We start from the raw sequence: 20836 nt of genomic DNA on the forward strand, positions 1-20836 counted from the left end.
AATAAACAGTCGAGGTGTTTTCTTCAGCACAATCACAGACGTACAAAGAATAAATGAAGGAGTAATTCTGTTATTTAAAGTAAATTATAACAAACAAAGAGAAACATAGCAGTATTAGTGTGCTTGGACTCCTGTTCTCTCCTGATGCTCAGTGGCTGGTCTCATGCAGCCATGCAGTCATACATCCACACTCCTGTTTGTTTTCCCTTGGCTCTCCTCAGTGCACTGACAGCCACTATTAAGAAAGTGAGGGAGTTTTATGACTGCCAGTGCAGTGTAGCAGTCTGTCAGTGGTTCCTACTCTGCTGTTGCTCTGCTAGGGCATCAGTCAGAGCACCTACTGGACCAGTCTTTACTAGACCAGCTCTACAGACCTTACTAGACCAGCTCTACAGACTTTACAAGGGTTACCCTAATCCTGTATGAATGCGAAACAGGAAGGTTTAGATGAATGGAGGTTTCCTGAAGGGTTCAGATTGTAACTTAATTAGCTACATTTATGAAGTTGCCTCCAATCCTGGTAAAGATTTCTACTTATTGTAAGCACTTTGAAATGTCATGGTGTATGAAACGTCCTATATAAATAAAAATCCTGTAAAAATAAACTTGCCTTACCTAGCATTATCACATGTGTGCATTTAATTATTTGGTCAATGAATAATGCTAGGCAAGGCAAGTTTATTTGTACTGGACTTTTATTTTAATTTACTTTAAATGCATTTTTAAATGTCAGAAATTATGAATTTCTGCTTTCTCTAAGACAGAAAAAGTTCCAAAAATTGGTTGCAGGTCCTGAAGCTGGTGCTTAATGAAGGAAAGACTTAACTGTCATAAATATACAAATATTTAATCAACTACAACATGGGAAAAGGAGCTCACAAAACAAAATAGATTTTTTTATAGAAATTATGCTTTGTATTTAAAACTCACTAAAAATATAAAAACACTAGCCACTAACATACAGTAGATAACATGATTAACAAATTAGCTACCAATAACTGACCATAAGTGAAAAGCAACCTTGGTTTAACATTTACAGGGGCATTTTTTAAGAGAATACCCCATTACATATTTTGATTCATACATTGCTTTCATTAAGCAAATGTGTTTTATTTTCTTTAGTTTTGTTCAATAGCAGTATTTAACACCAGTCTATTCAGTTTACTGAACTTTGGAAATGCAGTGAACCTGATGGTTCTTCAGTAATGCTCTACATGACTGAACTTGTTCTCATCTGCTTAAGAGGCCCAGTTAAGCTGCAGAGTTTGGCTTAAATCTTCCCATGCTGCTGAATCAGGAGTCTGGAGGGTGGGGACTATGCCCCAACTCACAAGACCCAGAACAGCCATAGAGAACATGAATCTGAGTTTTATGCTTGTAGACAAAGTGCTGTCACCAGTGTCAAACAAAATGCTCTGACACTAAAGTTGAGAAGAGCTGGATGGGTTTATCCTTTCTGTGCCCTGCGAAGAATGTTAACTGCACAGGCAGTCAGAAAAAACCTGCAGTTTGGAACATCTTTAGTGGTATGCCAGAAGGTGAAAGATGCAGCAGCCAGTTAGATGTAGATACTCAGCATGAACCCACAGCACCACCTAATGAATAGAGTGTAATATTGCAACTGGCTCATGCAAAAAAAAAAAAAAAAGTTTAGCCTGAAAGGGAGAAATGCTCCCCAGGATCATACATGCTGTTTTGTGCTGAAACAAAGGGTTTCCTTTGTGCAATACATATTTGAGATGACCCTTATTTCCTGTAGATCTGAGATGGTCTTTTATTACCTGTGGATTTGGTATGACCCTGACACAAAATCTCAAACATTCACAGAAAGTGGACATCTTCAAATCGAAACTAAAGACTACTGTATTTGATCTAGCCATCAGTTAGGCCTGTCTCTGTGTCTCTGTGTTTATCTCTCAGGGACATATTTTGCATTGCTGTTTTCCAGTTTTCTTTCATTAAATATTATTATTTTAATTAAACTTTTCTTTCTTTACATTATCTTTATATGTATCTATTCTAATAATTCTTCTTTCATTTAATGCATTTTCCTCTTATAATAATCTTTTTATTTCATAATTTTTCTTTGATGATTTTTCATGATTTTCTTTTTTTATTTAAATCAAATGTAGTTAATTTTATGTAAAACAAAATTGTTATATGCAACTTTTTGACAAAAACATTCCCAAGTTTATAGATCTCAGGATGCAATAAGCTTTATTATTTCAATTCTTCTATATCTGTGTGAAGCCCTTTGTATTATCACTATATATGAAAAATGCTATACAATAAGCTTGCTTGCCTTGCCTATGGATTTGAGATGGTTATGGTCATAGTTTATCATTCATCTGAATTAAACTTTGACCCAGTGCCATTTCCACTCCTGCTGGAAGACTGACAGCACATTTGTTTGGATGTTGAATCTACACACCTGGGCTCAGTCCACAGCTGTTATTTAACTCTACTTAAAGACTGTTGTCTTAGTTTTTCTTAGTTTTTGGTTTAATCAGACTCCGCACATGCAAATGGGAATTTTTTTTACTTTTTGTTGTTGTTGTTTTGGAATGAGCTGTCGATTTATATTATTTCTTCTGTTACTGTTAAATATTGTTTAATATTGGTCAATTCTCAGCTATTACACTTTACAATGGGCATAGCTATTTTGTGTTCATCTGTTACATCAGTTGTTTTATGCTGAGCCTGACATGTAACTTTTCACTCCTCCCTTTTTCCAAAAGGGAAACAAGATCCACCATTGATGGCTCCTGTCAAATCCACAGCACAGCACTGCACTATGGGAGACTTCAGGACATGGCCAGCAACGGCTGTTTCACTTAATCATGCAGGCAAACCAAACACAAAATGTGCACATCCTGTGGAAACAGCTCTCACTTCCTGGTATAGCCTAACACAAAGAAGGGGTCTTGAAGAGAACGCCTTCCTCATTCCACGTCTCACCGACCTTTCGCCATCCTCCATTGTCTCCGTCCTCCGCTCACACACATCACCTTTACCCAGCACTCACACACTTCACCTGAACCCAACGCTCACACACCTTATCTGGATCGATGGAGCACCAGGCCCTCTGGCTCACTCTTCTTCTGACTGGCATGTCAACACTGTGTAAGAACACCTACTTAGCCATATATATCTATGGCATTTCTTTCACCTTCTTTTTGATATTTCTCCTGTTTTTACACCTCTGCGAATTTTCTTCTCATATATAGGGCAGGGTGGTGAGGCCCAGTCAGGTAAGTTTCACATAGTTTCCATTTTGCACTGATTTACTGTTTCCATTTTGCACTGATCTGTTGTTTCAGTTGCCCTGTGCTCAGTTACTGTTATTGATAAGATCGTAACTTAAATCTTAAAAAATCTGATTACTTTTATTCAAAAAGTGTATTTTTACTTCTTACAAAAGAGATGACTATTTAGTTTAAAGGACTGAAACATTCTGAGTTCTATGTGAGAAATGTCAGACTTATGTGAATATGAATAGATTTATTTTTAGGCTGAGACTGAGCTGGCTGATGCTTTAATCTTCATGAAATACACACCGCTTGCCCTGAACCAGGAAGCTTTTATTCGGACATGAGGTTGTTTTATCTTTGTGGATTTGCACTCTGGGAATCTTGCTATCCTGCTAATGGCTCTCCGGCATGGAATTAAGCTGTTGCAGGGTGACTGCTACTGCCTTCCCCTAGGGTAGTGGTGTTTGTGCAATTGTCTCTTTTCCTTCCTTCATCCTCGCCCTGTTTAAGCCCACACTCCATCTGTTCCTCAGTGCTCTTACTGTGTTCTCCTTACACTGCCAGTACAACTCCAATTGTTAATACAGTGGATGTATTAAAGAGGAGAGGCCTCTGAAAATGAAATATGAAAACCTTTGGGCTTCTGTAGGTTTATAGTGAACATGGGAATGCCAGATAAACAGCTCTGGAGTACTTTTGACAAAACCTCATTTACATATTTAAAGTTATAAGAACTTTTATATTTACCATTAAGAAAAATCTTGATGATCTTGATATGGTAAAATGTGTACACTGTTGCGCAATGTATGGTCAGAAAAAAAAATTTGATAAGCTCTTTTTTTACAGTTCTTTTTTTGCAATGAGTTGACTATCTTGAAAAGCAACTGATTACTGGTAAATTTGGGGATTTGATTTGTTTGTTTTGTAATATATAGTAAGTAGACACCAGGTCCAATGCTGGATGTGTAGGACTGGACTGGATGTGTAGTGCATCCTGCCAGGCGAGTCACACCCTTGTCCTCACTAATCTACTTCCTGTTTCAGAGTTCACCATTGACTGGGTGAAGCTGACCTTCTTCCCAGGGGCTATGGTTGACAGTGGCACCAACCTGACCCTTCACTGTGAGGCCAAGATTAGTTACAGCTCCGTAAAGCCCGCGCTCACATTCAGGCTCCTGCTAGATGGGAAGATAATCTACTCCAAAAACACCAGTGACACCATGCTGGAACTCAATTTAGCTCCAGCCAGAGCTTCCAACTCGGGCTTTTACAAGTGTGAAATCCGCATCCGCAATAAGGAGATGAGCAGTGAGACACAGAGGCTCACCATCTCAGGTAAAGTGTGTACCATACACAAGACACAGACACTCACTGTCACAGGTAGTGTGTACCATACACGAAACACAGGCGCTCACTGTCTCAGTGTACTAAATATATCACACAAAACATGCTAACCTGTTTGTTAGTAAACTTGACCACAAGTTTACTAGATCAGTCTCTCTCTGCAATAAACTTCACAGTTCAAAGATTGCACCTCACCAACTATGTGTTCTGATTCATAGACTCATAAATGATGTTCTGTGTTCACACTCAAAGACTTGTAGATTGTGTTCATACTCATAGACTTGTAGATTATATGTTCACACTCATAGACTCACAGACTGTGTTCATGCTCCTAGACTCAGACTGTGTTCATGCTCCTAGACTCACAGACTATGTGTTCACACTCATAGACTCATAGACTATGTGTTTACATTCATAGACTCAGGCTGTGATCACATTCCAAGACTCATAGACTATGTGTTCACACTCATAAACTCAGACTCTGTGTTCACACTCCTAGACTCAGACAATATGTTCACACTCATAGACTATGTGTTCAGGCTTACAGACTCCAACACTGAGGGTGCATCCCAGCACTGTGTATGAGGGTGATGAGGTCACGGCCACCTGCAGCGCACCACAAGAGACTGGGAGCATAAGTTTCCACTTCTACAAGGACAGTGAATACATCACACTGGTCCAGAGTAGCAGTAACTCCACCGCGACTGCTATTGTGAAGGTTTTCAAGTTAGGAAATATCCACATGTACTGCAACTACCAGCTTTCCATGTCCCATACCACAGCCCTCTCCAGCAACAGCAACACTGTGGAAGTGTCTGTCAAAGGTAAACCTTAACCAGCTCTATGTGCCACATTTGACCCTGTGAACTTCCAGCTGGATATTTTGGCTGGTTGGGCCTTGGGGGAAGACTCTTCTATCACTGGCATTTCTGTTCATTAGCCAGAACTGCATTAGAAATCCTAACTCTAATCTCTCCTTGGACATTGACACATACCTCTAAACTGTGTATTTGTGTGTTAATTTGTTTTCAGAGCTTGGCATCACTCCGTTAATAGGGATCTGGCCTCAATTGAACATCGTAGAGGGGGACCGGGTGTCCATAAGTTGCAATGTGTCACATTACACCCGAAATGACGTTGAAATCTTCCTGACTAAAGACAAGCTACTGCATAAAGATCACACGTCATTTAGGCACAGCTTTCAGGCCAAAGTGGAAGACTCTGGAGATTATGTGTGTAAAACAGAAAAAGGCAATGTGCAGAAGACCACATCAGCAAAACTGGACGTAGCAAGTAACTACTACTCAGCATAAATCCTCATACAGCCCCATCTATCCCTCACAGCCAGTGCAAGTACAGGGTCACTTTTCACTTTTGTAGTGTAATGCCAAACTGCTCTACAAAAACTAGATCCACTTTGATAGTGGATATATCCCAGTGCACCTTAAAATGTAGCCAACAAACACGTGTCCTAAATGATGTATCCTGGATCCCACTGCAAATTAAACGAACCCACACAATAAAGATAAATCACCAAACATCCTTCTTGATATTTAAATGGAACATATATATGGACTATACATACAACTTAACATTTTTACATAAAACATAAATTCTTGTTACTGAATCCTAACATTATCGAATGCTACCACTTCTTGCTAGCCATTAGGTCATTTGTCTTGTATTTGGTGTAGGCCAGTAAATTAGTAGTAGGGTTACTTGAGCTTGTAGTTTGTTTAGATTTGTTGCCACACGTTTATCAGAAGGATAAAATTTCCCAGTGAACTAGTAAATCTAGACCTAATCAGGACCCCGCTGTTTCATTGCAGAGATAGTGATTCATTTATATGGAAAAGGGCATCAATTTGAGACAACCACTGTGTGCTTTGGTACATATTGTACAATTCCCAGTACCTTTGCATATGTAAAATGACTCATTAATCTGTTCTCCATTTTACCAGTTTTGTTTTCGACGCCTGTTCTTAATATGGCTCCAGTGGAAGTGTTTGAGAGACAAAACTTCACCTTGAGCTGTAAGAGTTCCACCAACACCCAAAGAAAACCTAATGTGAATTACAGTCTGTATAAAGAACAGCATCGTCTGAAGTCAGGACACAGCTTAAGTCTTACAGCAAGCCAAGCCAACAACGGGAGGTACTTTTGTGTGGCTGAGGCGAAGGAAATCAGAAAAACTAGCACACAGCTGACTGTTACTGCAAAAGGTAAATAATCAGTATATTTCATTGCGCTTCATGTCACCTGGCTTAGCAATGAGTTTCCTTAATAACTACTAGCTGTAACGCATTAAAACAAATGTAATAACCATACTTGTGGTCGCTCATAATAATAAGTTATGAATTATTATGAAGTAAGTGATTCTGGGAGTTAATACAACATGTGTGTGGCTGCACAGTGAAAGAAACTGGTCCTCTCTTTCAGACTTTATCAGATACTAAAAAGCCATTTCAGTAATGTATGTATTTGTAATTGTGAGGTAACAGTTACAATTACAAACCTATGACACTGACAGTAAAAGACCTAGTTTTTTAATACAAAGCTTAATACATGGTTATTAATATTAGATTTTGAGTTGTGGTGCTTAGTTTTACCCTATTACATAAATCTATTTGACTGTAGTTAAAGCACAAAAGAGTACATATTTATGGTTTTATAGCAAGGGAAAAAACACTACTGTCCTGCACAAAGAGACAACGGCTGAATTGAAACACATGACAGTTCATCTAATGAATAAATGATTATAACATGTAGACCTTTAGATCAAAGTCTTGGTAAAGATTTGGCATAATGTTAGTGTTGAGGAAAACTAGTCTAAATATTGTTTTGGCTGCATGGTGGTAAGATAGAGTAACATATTAAAAAATCTTGAAAAACAACCCATTACTGGTGAATTTGATGTTTTTGTTTGTTTTGTTGTTATTGTTTTTGTATTATATAATAACATTTGATAAATTAGTGAAAATAATACATTTGAATACATTTATCTTTACTCAAATATATGCCTAAAATGTATTTTAATCAAAATGACATCCACAATATATTTTTGTGTTGGCGTTAATTTAATCCTTCCACTCATCCCATCAACACCAGTGAAAGCAGTAACAGCTTACCCACCTAAGACCCATGGTTTATTAACTGGGCCATCCAAGGAGGATGGGTTCCCTCTTGAGTCTTGGTCCTCTCAAAGTTTCTCCAAGGGAGTTTTTCATTGACACTATTACCAGTGGTTTGCTCATTAGGGATATGGGCCCAATCATTTGTAAAATCCATGCTGTAAAAAGTGCTATATAAATTGACTTTGACTTCAATAGCTTACATGGATACAACTATTTGTAGAATAAGTTATATTAATTTATGTTATTAAGATGTGCTTTCTTTATGAAACTATATGTAATTACCTCTTTATATATATATATATATATATATATATATATATATATATATATATATATATATATATATATACACACACACACACACACACACACACATTATATATATATATATATATATATATATATATATATATATATATATATATATATATATATATATATATATATATATATATATATGTGTGTGTGTGTGTGTGTGTGTGTGTGTGTGTGTGTGTGTGTGTGTGTGTGTGTGTGTGTGTGTGATGTGTTTGCTCCTCTCTCTGCCAGTGCCCGTCTCAACCCCAGTTATCCGAGTGGTGGGGCGGGTCATCCTGGGACGGCCGTTTAAGCTTGTGTGCGAGAGTAAGCTGGGAATGCTGCCCATCACCTTCACCCTGCTGAGGGACAACAAATTTGAGGCAGAGGTGAACGTGACCGGGCCCTTCCGTCGGGCTCTGTTCAACATCTCCTCCATCCCATCCAGACAGGATGTTCACAGCTTCGTCTGCCAGGCTCGGAACCAGGCTCCACAAATCATCCGCTTAAGCCAACCCCTCGATGCACCGGTTATAGGTGAACCCAACACATACCCTTTCATAATGGCTTATTGATAAACTGACACTAAGTGGGACTGGCTAGACATTTTATTTTATATAGTTATTTTATTTGATACTTATTTGATATTGTTGATATTATTGATATTATTTGTGGATGTATACATGCCTACTTTTCCTGTGCACTGAATGAAAGGAAAATGGATTTTGGATATTCTGTAATACCACCTATTAATAGCAGTTCATTTTAACAGGCATTTCTACCTGGTAAAGTAAGAGTGCAGTTCTCCCTCACACACCTCTATCTTTCTTTCACCTATGTCCATTAGAAACTGTGTCCAAGCCAGTGCTAACTCTTGACCCCAAGGGCTACACAGTAACAGAGGGGATGAATCTTACCCTCTGCTGCAGTGTCCATCAGGGCACTGCCCCATTCACCTTTGCCTTTTACCGCGATGGGGCCACAAGCCCCTTCTTCAACACCAGCAGTAGCCGGAAACAGGGATCCTACACCATCGAGTCCGTAAGGAGGGATCATGGAGGAGGTTACTACTGCCAGGCTTCTAATGAAGCCAATGAGACAAAACGGAGTGACTCTGTTCCATTTGGAGGTCAGGGTTCCTGTACTATGCATTATACCATCAATCAGAGGATTCCAAGCCTCCAAATCTCACATCTTGCTCTTGAGTTTTCTCAACAACAACAAAAAAACGTCATTCCTCTACAGTGAACCTGGCGGGTTGGAAGAAGGCTGCCATTGCTGCGCTCTGCTTCCTGCTCCTGTTGGTCATTGTCATCATCCTGATCCTTTTCCTGAAGAAGGCACAAGCTCCGCGGCATACTAAAAGGACCAAGGAGCTGTCTGTGTATGTCTTCCCTTCCCTCTGTTTGCTCCATGGTTGCAAATCCCCTCTTACTGAGTTAGCAAATGTCTGCTTTATTAATGAAAACTTGCTTCATGAGACATAATTGCTTTCACAGAAAGTCTACACGCCCTAAATCAGGTGATCCCATGAGGGTGAGCCTCACACTCGACTTTGAGGAAAATAATGCAGTCAATGGTAAGTTTCACGTTTCATTTACACAAACAATACTGGACATATATACTGTAGCTATAAGACCTCCATATCATACCATACAGAGACCGCATCTATAAGACCTCCAAATCATACAATATAGAGAATACATTTATAAGACCTCTATATCATACCATACAGACACCACATCTATAAGATCTATCTAGTAGGCAGAGGGAACTGTTTGCTGGTCCAGTGTATGTGGACATTTAGCCAAACCTTTAGCCAGCAGTAACCCCCTCCCCCCACCACACTTCCTGTATTTATTTTTCCTTGTGCGTAAGGTCAAACCATGCAGAGTATAACATTGAGCTGAGACACATCAGAGCAAAGAGGACACAATGAATGCTTTATTTGTGATGCAGAACACATGATCATTCTGGAGACTGACCTCATTTAAATTAATGCCCTTCTTCCTCACAGGCACACCTAGTGTCATGGGCCAAAATGTGTGGAGTAAAAATGTTTCCAGCTCAGGTTAGTGCCTGACATATTTTTGCTGTATCCGAACAGAGATGCACGTTCCTGACAGAAGTTCTTACACATGGGGCCGTACTGTGTGCATAAGGGGTCATACTGGGTACATCCCAGGCAAGGGCCATGGGGCAAGGGTCACTCGTCTGAGGAGAATTCCAATTAAAACTGCCTAATCGACATCCATGAATTGAATATGTAGAAGTGCACATACTTGTCATGTTGTCACTTGTCATTACCTGTTATTGTAGCTGACCAGGACAAGTAAGCATGTCAATAATAAAACTGTTGTCAGTGTTGTTATACAGTTAGTTGTTATTATTTGTAACAACTGTACTGTAGTTGTTGTAGTTTATATATTGCTATGTAGTTGTTAATTTGTGTAACATTTCATTATCTGCATGACAATTACACACAATGGTTACCAAAAATGTGTTCTCCACAAAGTGTTCTCCAATGCATAGGAAGGAAGACTGGCGGCCTCTGCTGTAGTATACTGATGTGCACTGTGCTGCTAGAAAATCCAGTCCTGTGATGGATTTGAGCAAAAAAATAATACTGATTGAATATCATTTGAAATACTTCAAATGAAGATCCCACTTGTTTGTGACTGGTTATACAGTGTTGCATGTGACATTATCATTTGGACCATGAGATCACGTGGTGACAGAAGGCAATTGATGTGTTGTAGAATCTGATAATCAGAGTAGCGAGGAAGAAGAGCAGTGTGAAATGCTACAGTACACTGAGCCGCCTCCCACACAGGAAGTGGACACCATCCCAGGTGAGCTGCTGTAACCTCTTCTGGGTAATCACAGGTCGATGTGAATCTTTGCTCACATGAGACTGAAATGTTTGTATGTTTTGTGTGCGCATCATGTGTATATGATGTGTGCATGTTCTGTGTATATGTATACCATGCATCATGTGTTGTGTGTGTCATGTTTGTGTGTATGTTTCGTATGCATGTACATATGTGATTTAATTTCTGCACTGTTGCTGTCTCTGTCTAATCAGCCCCAGAGCAAGATACTGTCACAGGGGAAGCTGAGGTCCCAGACTGCAAACAAGGTGAGAACTGCTTTCTAAATTATGCAGTTAATTATTTTTCTCTGTTCAAATGAAGAAAACAATGTGGATGGTTTATCATAATAAAATAATTATTAATGTTAGTGTATGTTAGATGAACTTGGTCCATTTCCTTTCCTGCTGGGGTTGCGGGGGAGCTACATCCCGTTTTCACAGGAAGCCCTGGAGCCTCAAGTGTTCCCATCCAAGCAAGGCAGAACGTTCTGCCATTGTTTCTCCAGCAAAAATAAACCTTCAGCAGCCATTTTCCATTGTTGATTCATGTGTTGTTTACTCATTAATGGTCACGGTATGAGCGTGAAACAATGCAGAAACACAGCAATGGTAACACAATAATGGGTTAGGACATGACCACACATCGTCAAACAATGGCTGCATATTAAGGGAAACAGGCTAGTTATGCACACACAAATATACATAAATATACAAATATATATACAATAAATAAATATACAAATATATATATAGACTGGAGGAGTGTGATGGGTTGTTGATTGGAGGTGTTTGAGTGCTGATTGCAAGTTTGATGGTGTGTTGACTGGAAGAGAATATGATGGTGTGTAGATAGGAAGAGAGTTTGATGGCATGTAGATAAGAGGAGAGCTTGATGAGGTGCTATTGGAAGAGTGTGTTATAGGGTGTTGAACATAAGGGAGTGTGAGAGGTTATTATTTGTGCTGCCTGTTCCACTGATTTTCTCACCCTTGTTTTTGTAGACACCGTGGACGAACCTCAGAGTGTAAGTGGAATACCATGCAAAAACACAAACACATGTCTTACCTGTGTGCTCCATTATTTCTGTTAGTAACAACTGCCAACTATTAAACAACCACCACAGGGATATAATCTATTGTCCAGCTTTCTCCTGCTATCGGATGCATGAATGTGCTGCAGACTGCTGCCCTCCATGTCTTTAACCTACAACATTAGATGAGGCTAAACATGATGCCACTGTTGTGTTGCCCTTCATTTTCTAATGGAGATGGAGTGAACGTAACTGTCCATCATATTTCTCTCTCTCTCTCTCTCTAGCAGTCTGCTCTTGCATATGTTCAGCTCAACCACAGTGAACAGAAGCCTGTGTAGCTTCCCCTCTCCAGAAAGACCCTCACCCCTCCTGCCTATTGTAATTATACACCTAATTTATTCAGTTTCCTCTCCACGCTAGCTGCCTGCCAATGAGAATGAACAGACACACTTCTTCACTATGGGCTCATTTCTCTGCATGGTCAAATAGTGGTTGCACAAGTCATTGTGTTGAGCTGTGACAGTGTTTGTATAGCTGAGAATAAAGAGTGTTCTTCCAAATGTAGTTTTTCCTTGTGATTTGTTTGTTTAGTGAACTTCTCAGCGTCCTTTTGGCTATAAATTGTAGGGAGGTTTCTCAGTGGGTGCTTGTGGAAAGAGCTACAAAAATATCAATCTTCCTGTGGCAGGAGGAGCACTGATAAACATGCTCTCTTTGAAGGTTGATAAGACATAATGTTGGTGAAGGAAGTGAGAGAAGAACTGATCGTTATGTAGGTGAATCAGAGTTGGAAATGAACCTTTTCGTCCACCTGCCACTGTGACTGGTGGATTCAAAAATCTGCCAGGTACTCTTTTTTTTTTTACCTGCCATGTTTCTTCCTCTTGCATGGACATTCCTGAACAGGGCCATTTTCAGGTCAGTAAGTGCTATGACTTTAGAATATCACAAATCGCTGTTACAATTGCATTATTTGTTTTTTTGTGCTAGGTTTATTTATCCACATTTGGCAAGTGCTAATTTCCAACCATGGGGTGAATGAGTAGGAGATTGAGCAAGTGTGTGAATGTGTGCAGGGGCTATATAGGAGTGGAGAGAAAACATTAGTGTCATCGAGGATGTGACTAACACCAATAAACAAAGGCAGACCTGTCACTAACTAGATAGTTTCTAATGAGGAATGCACAAAGGAAACTACTCAAGGGCTGGTGGTGTGGGAGGGTGGGAGGTAATGGGAGTTGGTGTAAAATACCCCCATTGTTCTAGTGTTTCCATTGATTTGTCTGTTAATAATAGTCAGCTAATTAAGAAAAGTTCTCAGATGTGGAAGGGAAGCCAGAAGTAGCCACAGTAGCAGCCATGACATATGCAGCATGTTCTCCATTATCTAGCATCTGCTGCTAACTAAAAGCTCTGAGGTCACAGGGCTGCTTGGTTTACAGCTTGTTTTACTGGGCTCCTATATAGCACCTATCATGACCTCCTATCATGAAACATTCTTGACTTTCCTGCACTCACAATATGTGCCCCTGCAGGTTTGTCCTCTCCCAAAGGTCTGTGTGAAAGTCTGAAAACATAACCTCAACTAGCATTCGACCTCCCATTAGTTATGGGAGGTCAGGTTGTGTGTCACCAACTTCGGCCACTATGCCAGACTGTGTTCCCCAGACAATGGCCAGTTTTAAGCTCGCCCCAGAGACTGCCCGTCAAAACTGTGACTAACTGTTTGAAGTACTCTATTTATACCTACTTCTGGTTAAATGTGGCTAAAACTAACTATTCAAGTACTTCACCTTCTAAAGTGTATCCATGTAGCATTTGTGGCAGGAAAATATGAGTCTCAAAGTATAACATTACAAGCAACCTGACTACCACCTACTAACACCTGTAGTTCATGTTTGCTAACAAATTTTGACATTTTCCAGGTGAATATTTGAACAGTAATGAAGTAGAAGTTTATTGTTACATACTTATAAAATGGATAGTTCCAGTCCTAAATCCTGATTGGCTAAACTGTGTTGGAAGCCTTTGTAAAATCATCGATATACATTCACTTATGACTGCCTCACAATGGGTGCATCCCAATTACATACTATTTAATAATACTAACTACTTTGTATGTAGTATCTAGTACACAGTGTAGTTAAGATTGTTAAATTTGAGTACACTAAAAAAAAATCCAAGATGCATACATAGAACCAGTCGGTTTTTGAGTAGCTTTGAATGGACACTATTTTCCCATAATGCAATGCAAACAGAACTAGAGGAGCTACTTACGTCTGGAATTTTTTATTTTTTTTTAATGTCAGACAATACTGATGGTTCAGTAACAACACTTGCAGGTGAACGAGTGTATAAATTTGAGTACAACGTGGATTTTTTTCTTTAAAACAGTAAAATAATTAATAAACATAATCTGTTTGAGACATGTTACATTGTCTAAATTAGCTAGCAGCCTAGCTGTAGTAACTAGTGTTTGGCCTTCATGGGTAAACTGGCTATCTGACGGCAGCTAATTTAAATCAATCTGTATTTGTAAACAACGTAGAATATCAGGGTTAATACCAATGTTGATGTAATATATAAACACAATGAGAAATCAATGACATCATTCACTAATAAAGACTCAGATCTTACAGTAGATAAAGTGGCTTAACTGACATGTAGGTTAGCTAACTTAGCTAGCATAGTCAGGTTAGCCTGAACAATTGCCTGAGCAATTGTTAGCAGGAGCCGAGAATAATTTCATGTTTAGTTGTGATACTACAAAAAGGAATACTGTAAGAAGGCGTTAAAAATGACAAATCATATAAAACTTCCTCGAGGTCTGATGACGACAGCTGCCTGCTGATAACCTGGCGCAGTAGCCACAGAGGGAGCAGAGATGAGGGATGGAAGAGAAGGGAAAGAGAGGAGCAGCTCCTCCTGCTCTTAGATACGTTTGTTAAGTCGGATTAAAATAAAACGTAAAAAACAAAATCATTTGTTTTTTGGTTTAATTATAAATATGGTTAATAATAATGGTAATAAATAGTGGTAGTAACTGTTAATTTGAATTCCATCTTTTTAAATGACAACTAAAATGCGAATATCCATTGTACAACCAAGCGTCAAGCGTTTTGTGCGCCTTCAGGCTTTGCTTGGCATATGTCCCAGCATCGAAATCAGGTTGGCTACGTATAAATGTCAGGAAATCCCGATTCCTGGCCACATGCTGATGTCTAGACCATTGATTCTGTTGGTAATTTGGATGAATCGCTGTAGAGCCCAACTGCCTTTCATTCTGGTTTGCTGTTTTCATTTAACACAGCTGTGTTATAAATTATTTGTATTCTGTTTTCCATTAGGATGTTAACAGGATCTATCCACCATATGAAATTTCACCATTTACTGTGCTAAACTTGTGAAGGCTGCGGCTTAATTCACAGAGACACAGTTGTCTAAAATGAAAACTGGAACTTACATGTAAGGTTCGTAAATAAAGCAGCACTCTTTTATAGGAGCATCTTTATCGTCGTAAAGCAGTATGGTAAAAAGTGTTGTTAATTTCCTATTTGATTTACTCTCGGACAAAGATAAGAGGGCCTACCTAGAGGAGATTAAACACCTGGAAAACTGGTGCCAGGAAAATAATCTCCTCCTAAATGTCAGCAAGACAAAGGAGCTGATCGTGGATTGCAGCAAGAAGCAGGAGCGGCACTACCAACCTGTGAGGATCAGTGGAACCACGGTGGAGAGAGTAGATAGTTTCAGGTACCTTGGTGTTCACATCTCGCAGGACCTGTCCTGGTCCCGCCACACCAACTCCCTGGTAAAGAATGCTCGTCAGCGTCTTTACCACCTGAGACGCCTAACAGACTTCAGACTGCTCTCCAAGGTACTGCGGAACTTCTACACCTGCGCTATTGAGAGCATCCTCACAGGGAACATCACAGTCTGGTTTGGGAACAGCACCAAGCAGGACAGACAAGCACTCCAAAGGGTGGTGCGTTCAGCAGAGCGCATCACTCATACGGAACTTCCTGACCTGCAGAGCATCTATTACAAGCGGTGCCAGACCAAGGCCAGGAGGATTGTGAAGGACCCCATCCATCCCAACAATAGGCTCTACTCTCTGTTGAGATCAGGGAAGCGCTTTCGCTCCCTGAAAACCAACACAGAGAGACTGAAGAGGAGCTTCTACCCGCAGGCCATTCAGGCCCTGAATCAGGGAAACTGATAAACTGTGGGGACTACCACCATGTAACAGTAAATATGTCAGCTGTAAGATGGAACTGTACATTGTGTACATTGTGTACATACATTTACACATATCCATATATACATTGTACATTGTGTATATAAACATATTATACATATATTCTACATACATTGTTAATATAGTTTGTGTATGTAATATATATATATATATATATATATATATATATATATATATATATATATATATATATATATATATTTCCCTATACACCCCTGTTTTTTTTCCTCAGTTTGGACAGAGCACTCTCAAACCATTTCACTGCGAGTTATGCTGTGTATGACTATGCATGTGACAAATAAACCGAACTTGAACTTGTACCATTCACTTTGTACCCCTTTGTGTCTGTGCCCATTCCCGTCAGTGTGTCCGTCTCTGTGTCTGTTGTTGTCCTAGTCCCGGTCTTCCTTCCATCTGTTCTGCTCGTGCTGGCCCATATCGGGTTGCTTGGTACTCCTGCCTCACCAATTTGCGTCAGTTTCGGGGTTGTAGCCTGATAGGCTAGTGCGCCAGGAGATGCGCCATTGGGGAGGAGCTCCGTCACGATACAGCCCCTCCCCCTCGAAGTCTTCGTGTGTATGTGTTTGCATTCTCATGTTTCTCACCTGATCCTTGTTCTGTGTCATTGTCGTGCGCGTATCAGTCGTGGATGTTGTCGATGTTTAACCACAATAGCCTGTGAGCTATGTCATCTTTGTTGTGTGTGCTAAACTTATGTCTCTGTTTTACTCAACTTGTCCCCACATCCTACTCTGCCTCCTCAATGTTACACTTGTTAACATTTTTGATGTTGTCTTAAATTGTCTTATCATTTGTAGGAAAAAATAATAAACTGAATTGAATTAAATCTAACCTTTTAGCCAGTCAAGGTACTATTTTTTATTAATAAGTACTTATAATTAAATTAATTTATTTATTTTTGTATTTTTAGTTGTATATTTTTTTACATTCTCTCATTTTAATGCCCCCGTACTGTGCTGTTCTCTGTCATGTGTGACTTTGAAAACTAAAAAACATACATTTGGGGGGGAAAAGTGAGGTAGACGTGGTGGTGGTCATTTTATCCAATGTAAAAACACAGTGGAATGGTGAATACTTGCATTTACATTTACAGAATTTAGCAGATGCTGTTATCCAGAGCGACTTACAAAAGTTCTTTGTCATTTACTCATAGAATACATCCTAGCCAATACAGCAGGTTAGAGTTCAATAAACCAATGATCTAGAATACTTTAGAAATACAGAGATCACTGCTGATACCTAGAAGTACAAAATACATAAGGTCTATCTTAAACAATGATAAGTGTAATAAACAATAAGTGCTAGAGTTCATTAAACAACATTAGTGTAATAAACAATATTCTACAATAAGTACTAATTTAGTCAGTCAATATAGGAGCAGGGTCATTTGTCATTTAAATACTCCATTAATAGATGGGTCTTCAGTCTGCATTTGAAGACTGCAAGGGACTCTGCTGTCCGGACAGCAAGTGGGAGTTCATTCCATCATCTTGGAGCCAGGACAGAATATAGTCTCAATGCTTGTCTGCAATGAGACCTGAAGCATGGTATTTCAAGCCGAGCCATAATTGAGGTTCAAAGTATTCGCAGTACAGATTGGGCTTGCCATATCATTTTTCATTTTCTCAAACTGATTTTTGCTAGCTAGGTAACTACTGACAAACCTCTACACAACCACTATTTAGCTAATTCTTTACTCTTCCAGGTCAGGATTAAGGCACTATTAAACCATAAGAATGTAAAGTAGCATGGTATTTTGATGTGCTGATTACTATTAGAATGATCACTTTGTAAACAGCTAACTTGAGTAGTTAGCTACATAATGTTAAATGCAAATACCAAGTATATTATTACAATTATTTAATATTATTATTCATTAATTATTGCTAATATTATATATTATTTTAAAAGTTTTTTTTTTTTTTTAAGCTACAAATACAGCATTTATATTCACAGAAAAATGCCAAAAAGAAAGGCCTGGAGGGAAGAGGACATGGTGCAGGCACTGGAGGAGGTTTATGGTTGTGCACCATGCAGCCAAGTTCTTCAACATCTGCTATAACACCTTGGGGGACTGAGTGAGTGGGTGGGTGACCCATGGCTGTCACACAGGTCATAAGAACCAGATGATGAAAAGTCTCTGGTGTAGTACTGCATTTACTGTGCACAACATGGGTTCACCTTCACTAAGGCGCAGCTGTTAGCATACACCAGTGCAGTGTAGAGGAAGAGGTACCCCAGTGAATATGTGCTACCACTGGGGAAGAAATGGTGGCACTGTTTCAGGAGGAGGCATGCTGCAGAACAAAGCATTAGGACACCTGACACCACTGACCGTAGGAGGGCAGCGTGTGCCAGGAAGGTGATGGTGGAAGGTACTTTGACCTTCTGTCATACACACTAGAAAAGCATGGGCTGAGGGACCAGCCACCACAGATATAACTGGCTTCCAGATGAATGACAGCAGTTACCAACTACTGACACCCTGGGCTCTAAACATGCATAACAGCAGGCCCCCGGGACCACGTGTCTGTAATGGAGGATTTTCCACCCTTTATTTATTTTTGCAAAGCATTTTCCGAGAGGCCCTTATACTAAAGGAACACGCCCCTGCCACCTGCACTTCATTCCAGAGGTCATTGAGGTGGTTAAGAGGGAGGGTGCCATGCTTTTGTGCCCCTCTGAATTATCCCCTGGTGGCAGCCAGACTGATTCAAACTGACCTTGTGGAGGTCCTAACCTGGGCGAATTACCAGAGAAAAACAACAAGAAGAGTCCCTCTTAAGGCCCGGGTCATCACTGGAGAGGCATATGAGAGACTCCGGCAGTAGAGGGAGGACTTTTCCAGGGAGACTGAAGAGGCAAAGGAGCAGAGGGCACAACAGAAAATAGCCCAGGCCACCAAGGGCCTCACAGCTGGATCAGCACAAAGGGCCACATATGACCCCTCCAGGGCCTCCACCTCCACCGCTGCCATTGCGTCTTCCTCTTCTTTCTCGCCCCTGGCAGCAGAAACAAGAGGTGATAAGCTTATCGCAAATTCAGTAGTGTTACTGTTCCTAAAATTTCAAAGGTGAATAGAAAAAAATGTGAAATGAATGAGAATCTAAATTTTATCAACAGGAGATATTATCTTGTGTGATATGTAGATGCTAAAAACTGTTCTTACAGGTAGAAAGAAAGTAAGGAAGATGAGGCAGTCAGATGAGGGAGGGGAATGGATATTCACCCACAACACATGTCAAAGGCAGCCAATAAATAGATAAAATAATTATTTGCTATCAACCAATGCTTTTATATGTTTTAAATACATTTAAAGGCATTGGTTGATAGCACATTAAATGCAATTACAGTGAACCAATTCTTAATTTACAATACCCTGTCAGCAAGGGAAATAAAACGTGAGAGTGGTTCTTTCATGTCAGACATTTTTGGCAGATGCAAACATCCTAATCCCCTGGGTGGACCATACTATCATGTCAGGTGTACTGTCCCCATTGTGAGGAGTGGTTTCACTGCAGCTGTGAGCAGTGGAACCACTCTGAAGAGGAAGACTTAATCCATTTTGTCTTTTAAATGAAGAAATGAAGCCTGATTTCCCATGAGGTAATTTTTTTTACTTGGTCAGTTAAAAAATTAATAAAACTACACTGCATACTGTCAAAGTAGGCCAGCTGTCCAGCAGGAGGGCCACACCACACAGAGAGAGAGAGAGAGAGAGAGAGAGAGAGAGAGAGAGAGAGAGAGAGAGAGAGAGAGAGAGAGAGAGAGAGAGAGCGAGAGCGGCTGAAATTTACATAGGCCTACCTTATCCCCATATCTGCGATCTACTGCAATACACTTCTTGGCTTTTTAAGCTTCACTAGCTTGTTAGCTAGATAATATATTAATATATTTGATAGTTAGCTACATACCTATAGATTGCCAATATAATATGTATGTGGTAGTGACAGGGTAGTGGCAGCTCGGTGGTTAAGGTACTTTACTTGTAATCAAAAGGTTGCTGGTTCAAGTTTCCCCTGAGTTGGGCCCAAACCATAGTTAGTTTGTTGGTTTTTTTTTTAAACTGCCAAAATAATATTTAGTTCCCAAATGTCCCTATCAATTTCAAGCAAAGTCTGCCCAGTTTGGCAGGAAACTAGTCAATCTGGCAACACTGCTATTAGCTACGTATTATTATTTAAGTGACATTATTATGTTAAACCCAGATAGCTACAAATCACAAAAATCCACAATAAGTGGTTATGTAACATGATATTTGCCCACAGAGTAAATCAAGCTGAGACAAATGGTAAGTGTCTTGCATTTACCACAATTGACTAAAACGCTGATAGCTAAGGCACACATCACAAGGGTGCATGGATGGAGAGAATGATGGTGCTGAATACAAGGACAACATTGCTGACCTCTTTTCGGATGCAGGGGAGCATCATGATATGAGAGATATGTTCCAGAGAGTCATGAGTGGCAACCTGACCTAGCACAAACTTTGGCAAACTGGGCAGTAGAATTTGGGTTAAAGTTTGTGGTGCTTTCAGCTCTTATTATCCCTCAAAGACCCTGGCACCCAAATCTGAAATTGCTAGGACACTGCTTAAAGCAAGGACAAATGACCAGGTCTCGTAA

The 20836-nt window shown here is 39.8% G+C and overlaps 1 protein-coding gene across 2 annotated transcripts; it reads left to right on the top strand.

The window, feature by feature from the left end:
- The first annotated feature begins 2917 nt into the window (after positions 1–2917).
- Positions 2918–12491, top strand: pecam1a (platelet and endothelial cell adhesion molecule 1a). 2 transcript variants are annotated; one of them, XM_027000389.3, is made up of 15 exons: positions 2918–3123; positions 3228–3251; positions 4296–4586; positions 5135–5419; positions 5628–5888; positions 6557–6817; positions 8279–8563; positions 8874–9155; positions 9272–9410; positions 9526–9605; positions 10044–10097; positions 10786–10878; positions 11112–11165; positions 11900–11922; positions 12216–12491. In XM_027000389.3, the coding sequence occupies exons 1-15, from the start codon at positions 3069–3071 to the stop codon at positions 12267–12269; spliced, it is 2241 nt and encodes a 746-aa protein (XP_026856190.2). In that variant the 5' UTR covers positions 2918–3068; the 3' UTR covers positions 12270–12491. The 2 variants fall into 2 exon arrangements, with proteins under 2 accessions (XP_026856190.2, XP_026856191.2); XM_027000390.3 differs by having other exon boundaries at positions 2919–3123; positions 12219–12491.
- Positions 12492–20836: the final 8345 nt, after the last annotated feature.

This window comes from Electrophorus electricus, chromosome 3, assembly GCF_041902795.1.
Source record: "Electrophorus electricus isolate QZ-2024a chromosome 3, ASM4190279v1, whole genome shotgun sequence".
Lineage (NCBI taxonomy): Eukaryota > Metazoa > Chordata > Actinopteri > Gymnotiformes > Gymnotidae > Electrophorus > Electrophorus electricus.

Excerpts from the sequence above, each read along its gene's own strand:
- pecam1a (XM_027000389.3), top strand. The coding sequence starts at position 3,069 with ATGGAGCACCAGGCCCTCTGGCTCACTCTTCTTCTGACTGGCATGTCA. Across the intron at positions 9,156-9,271 it reads TGACTCTGTTCCATTTGGAG|TGAACCTGGCGGGTTGGAAG; the intron begins GTCAGGGTTCCT and ends ATTCCTCTACAG. Across the intron at positions 9,411-9,525 it reads AGGACCAAGGAGCTGTCTGT|AAAGTCTACACGCCCTAAAT; the intron begins GTATGTCTTCCC and ends TTGCTTTCACAG.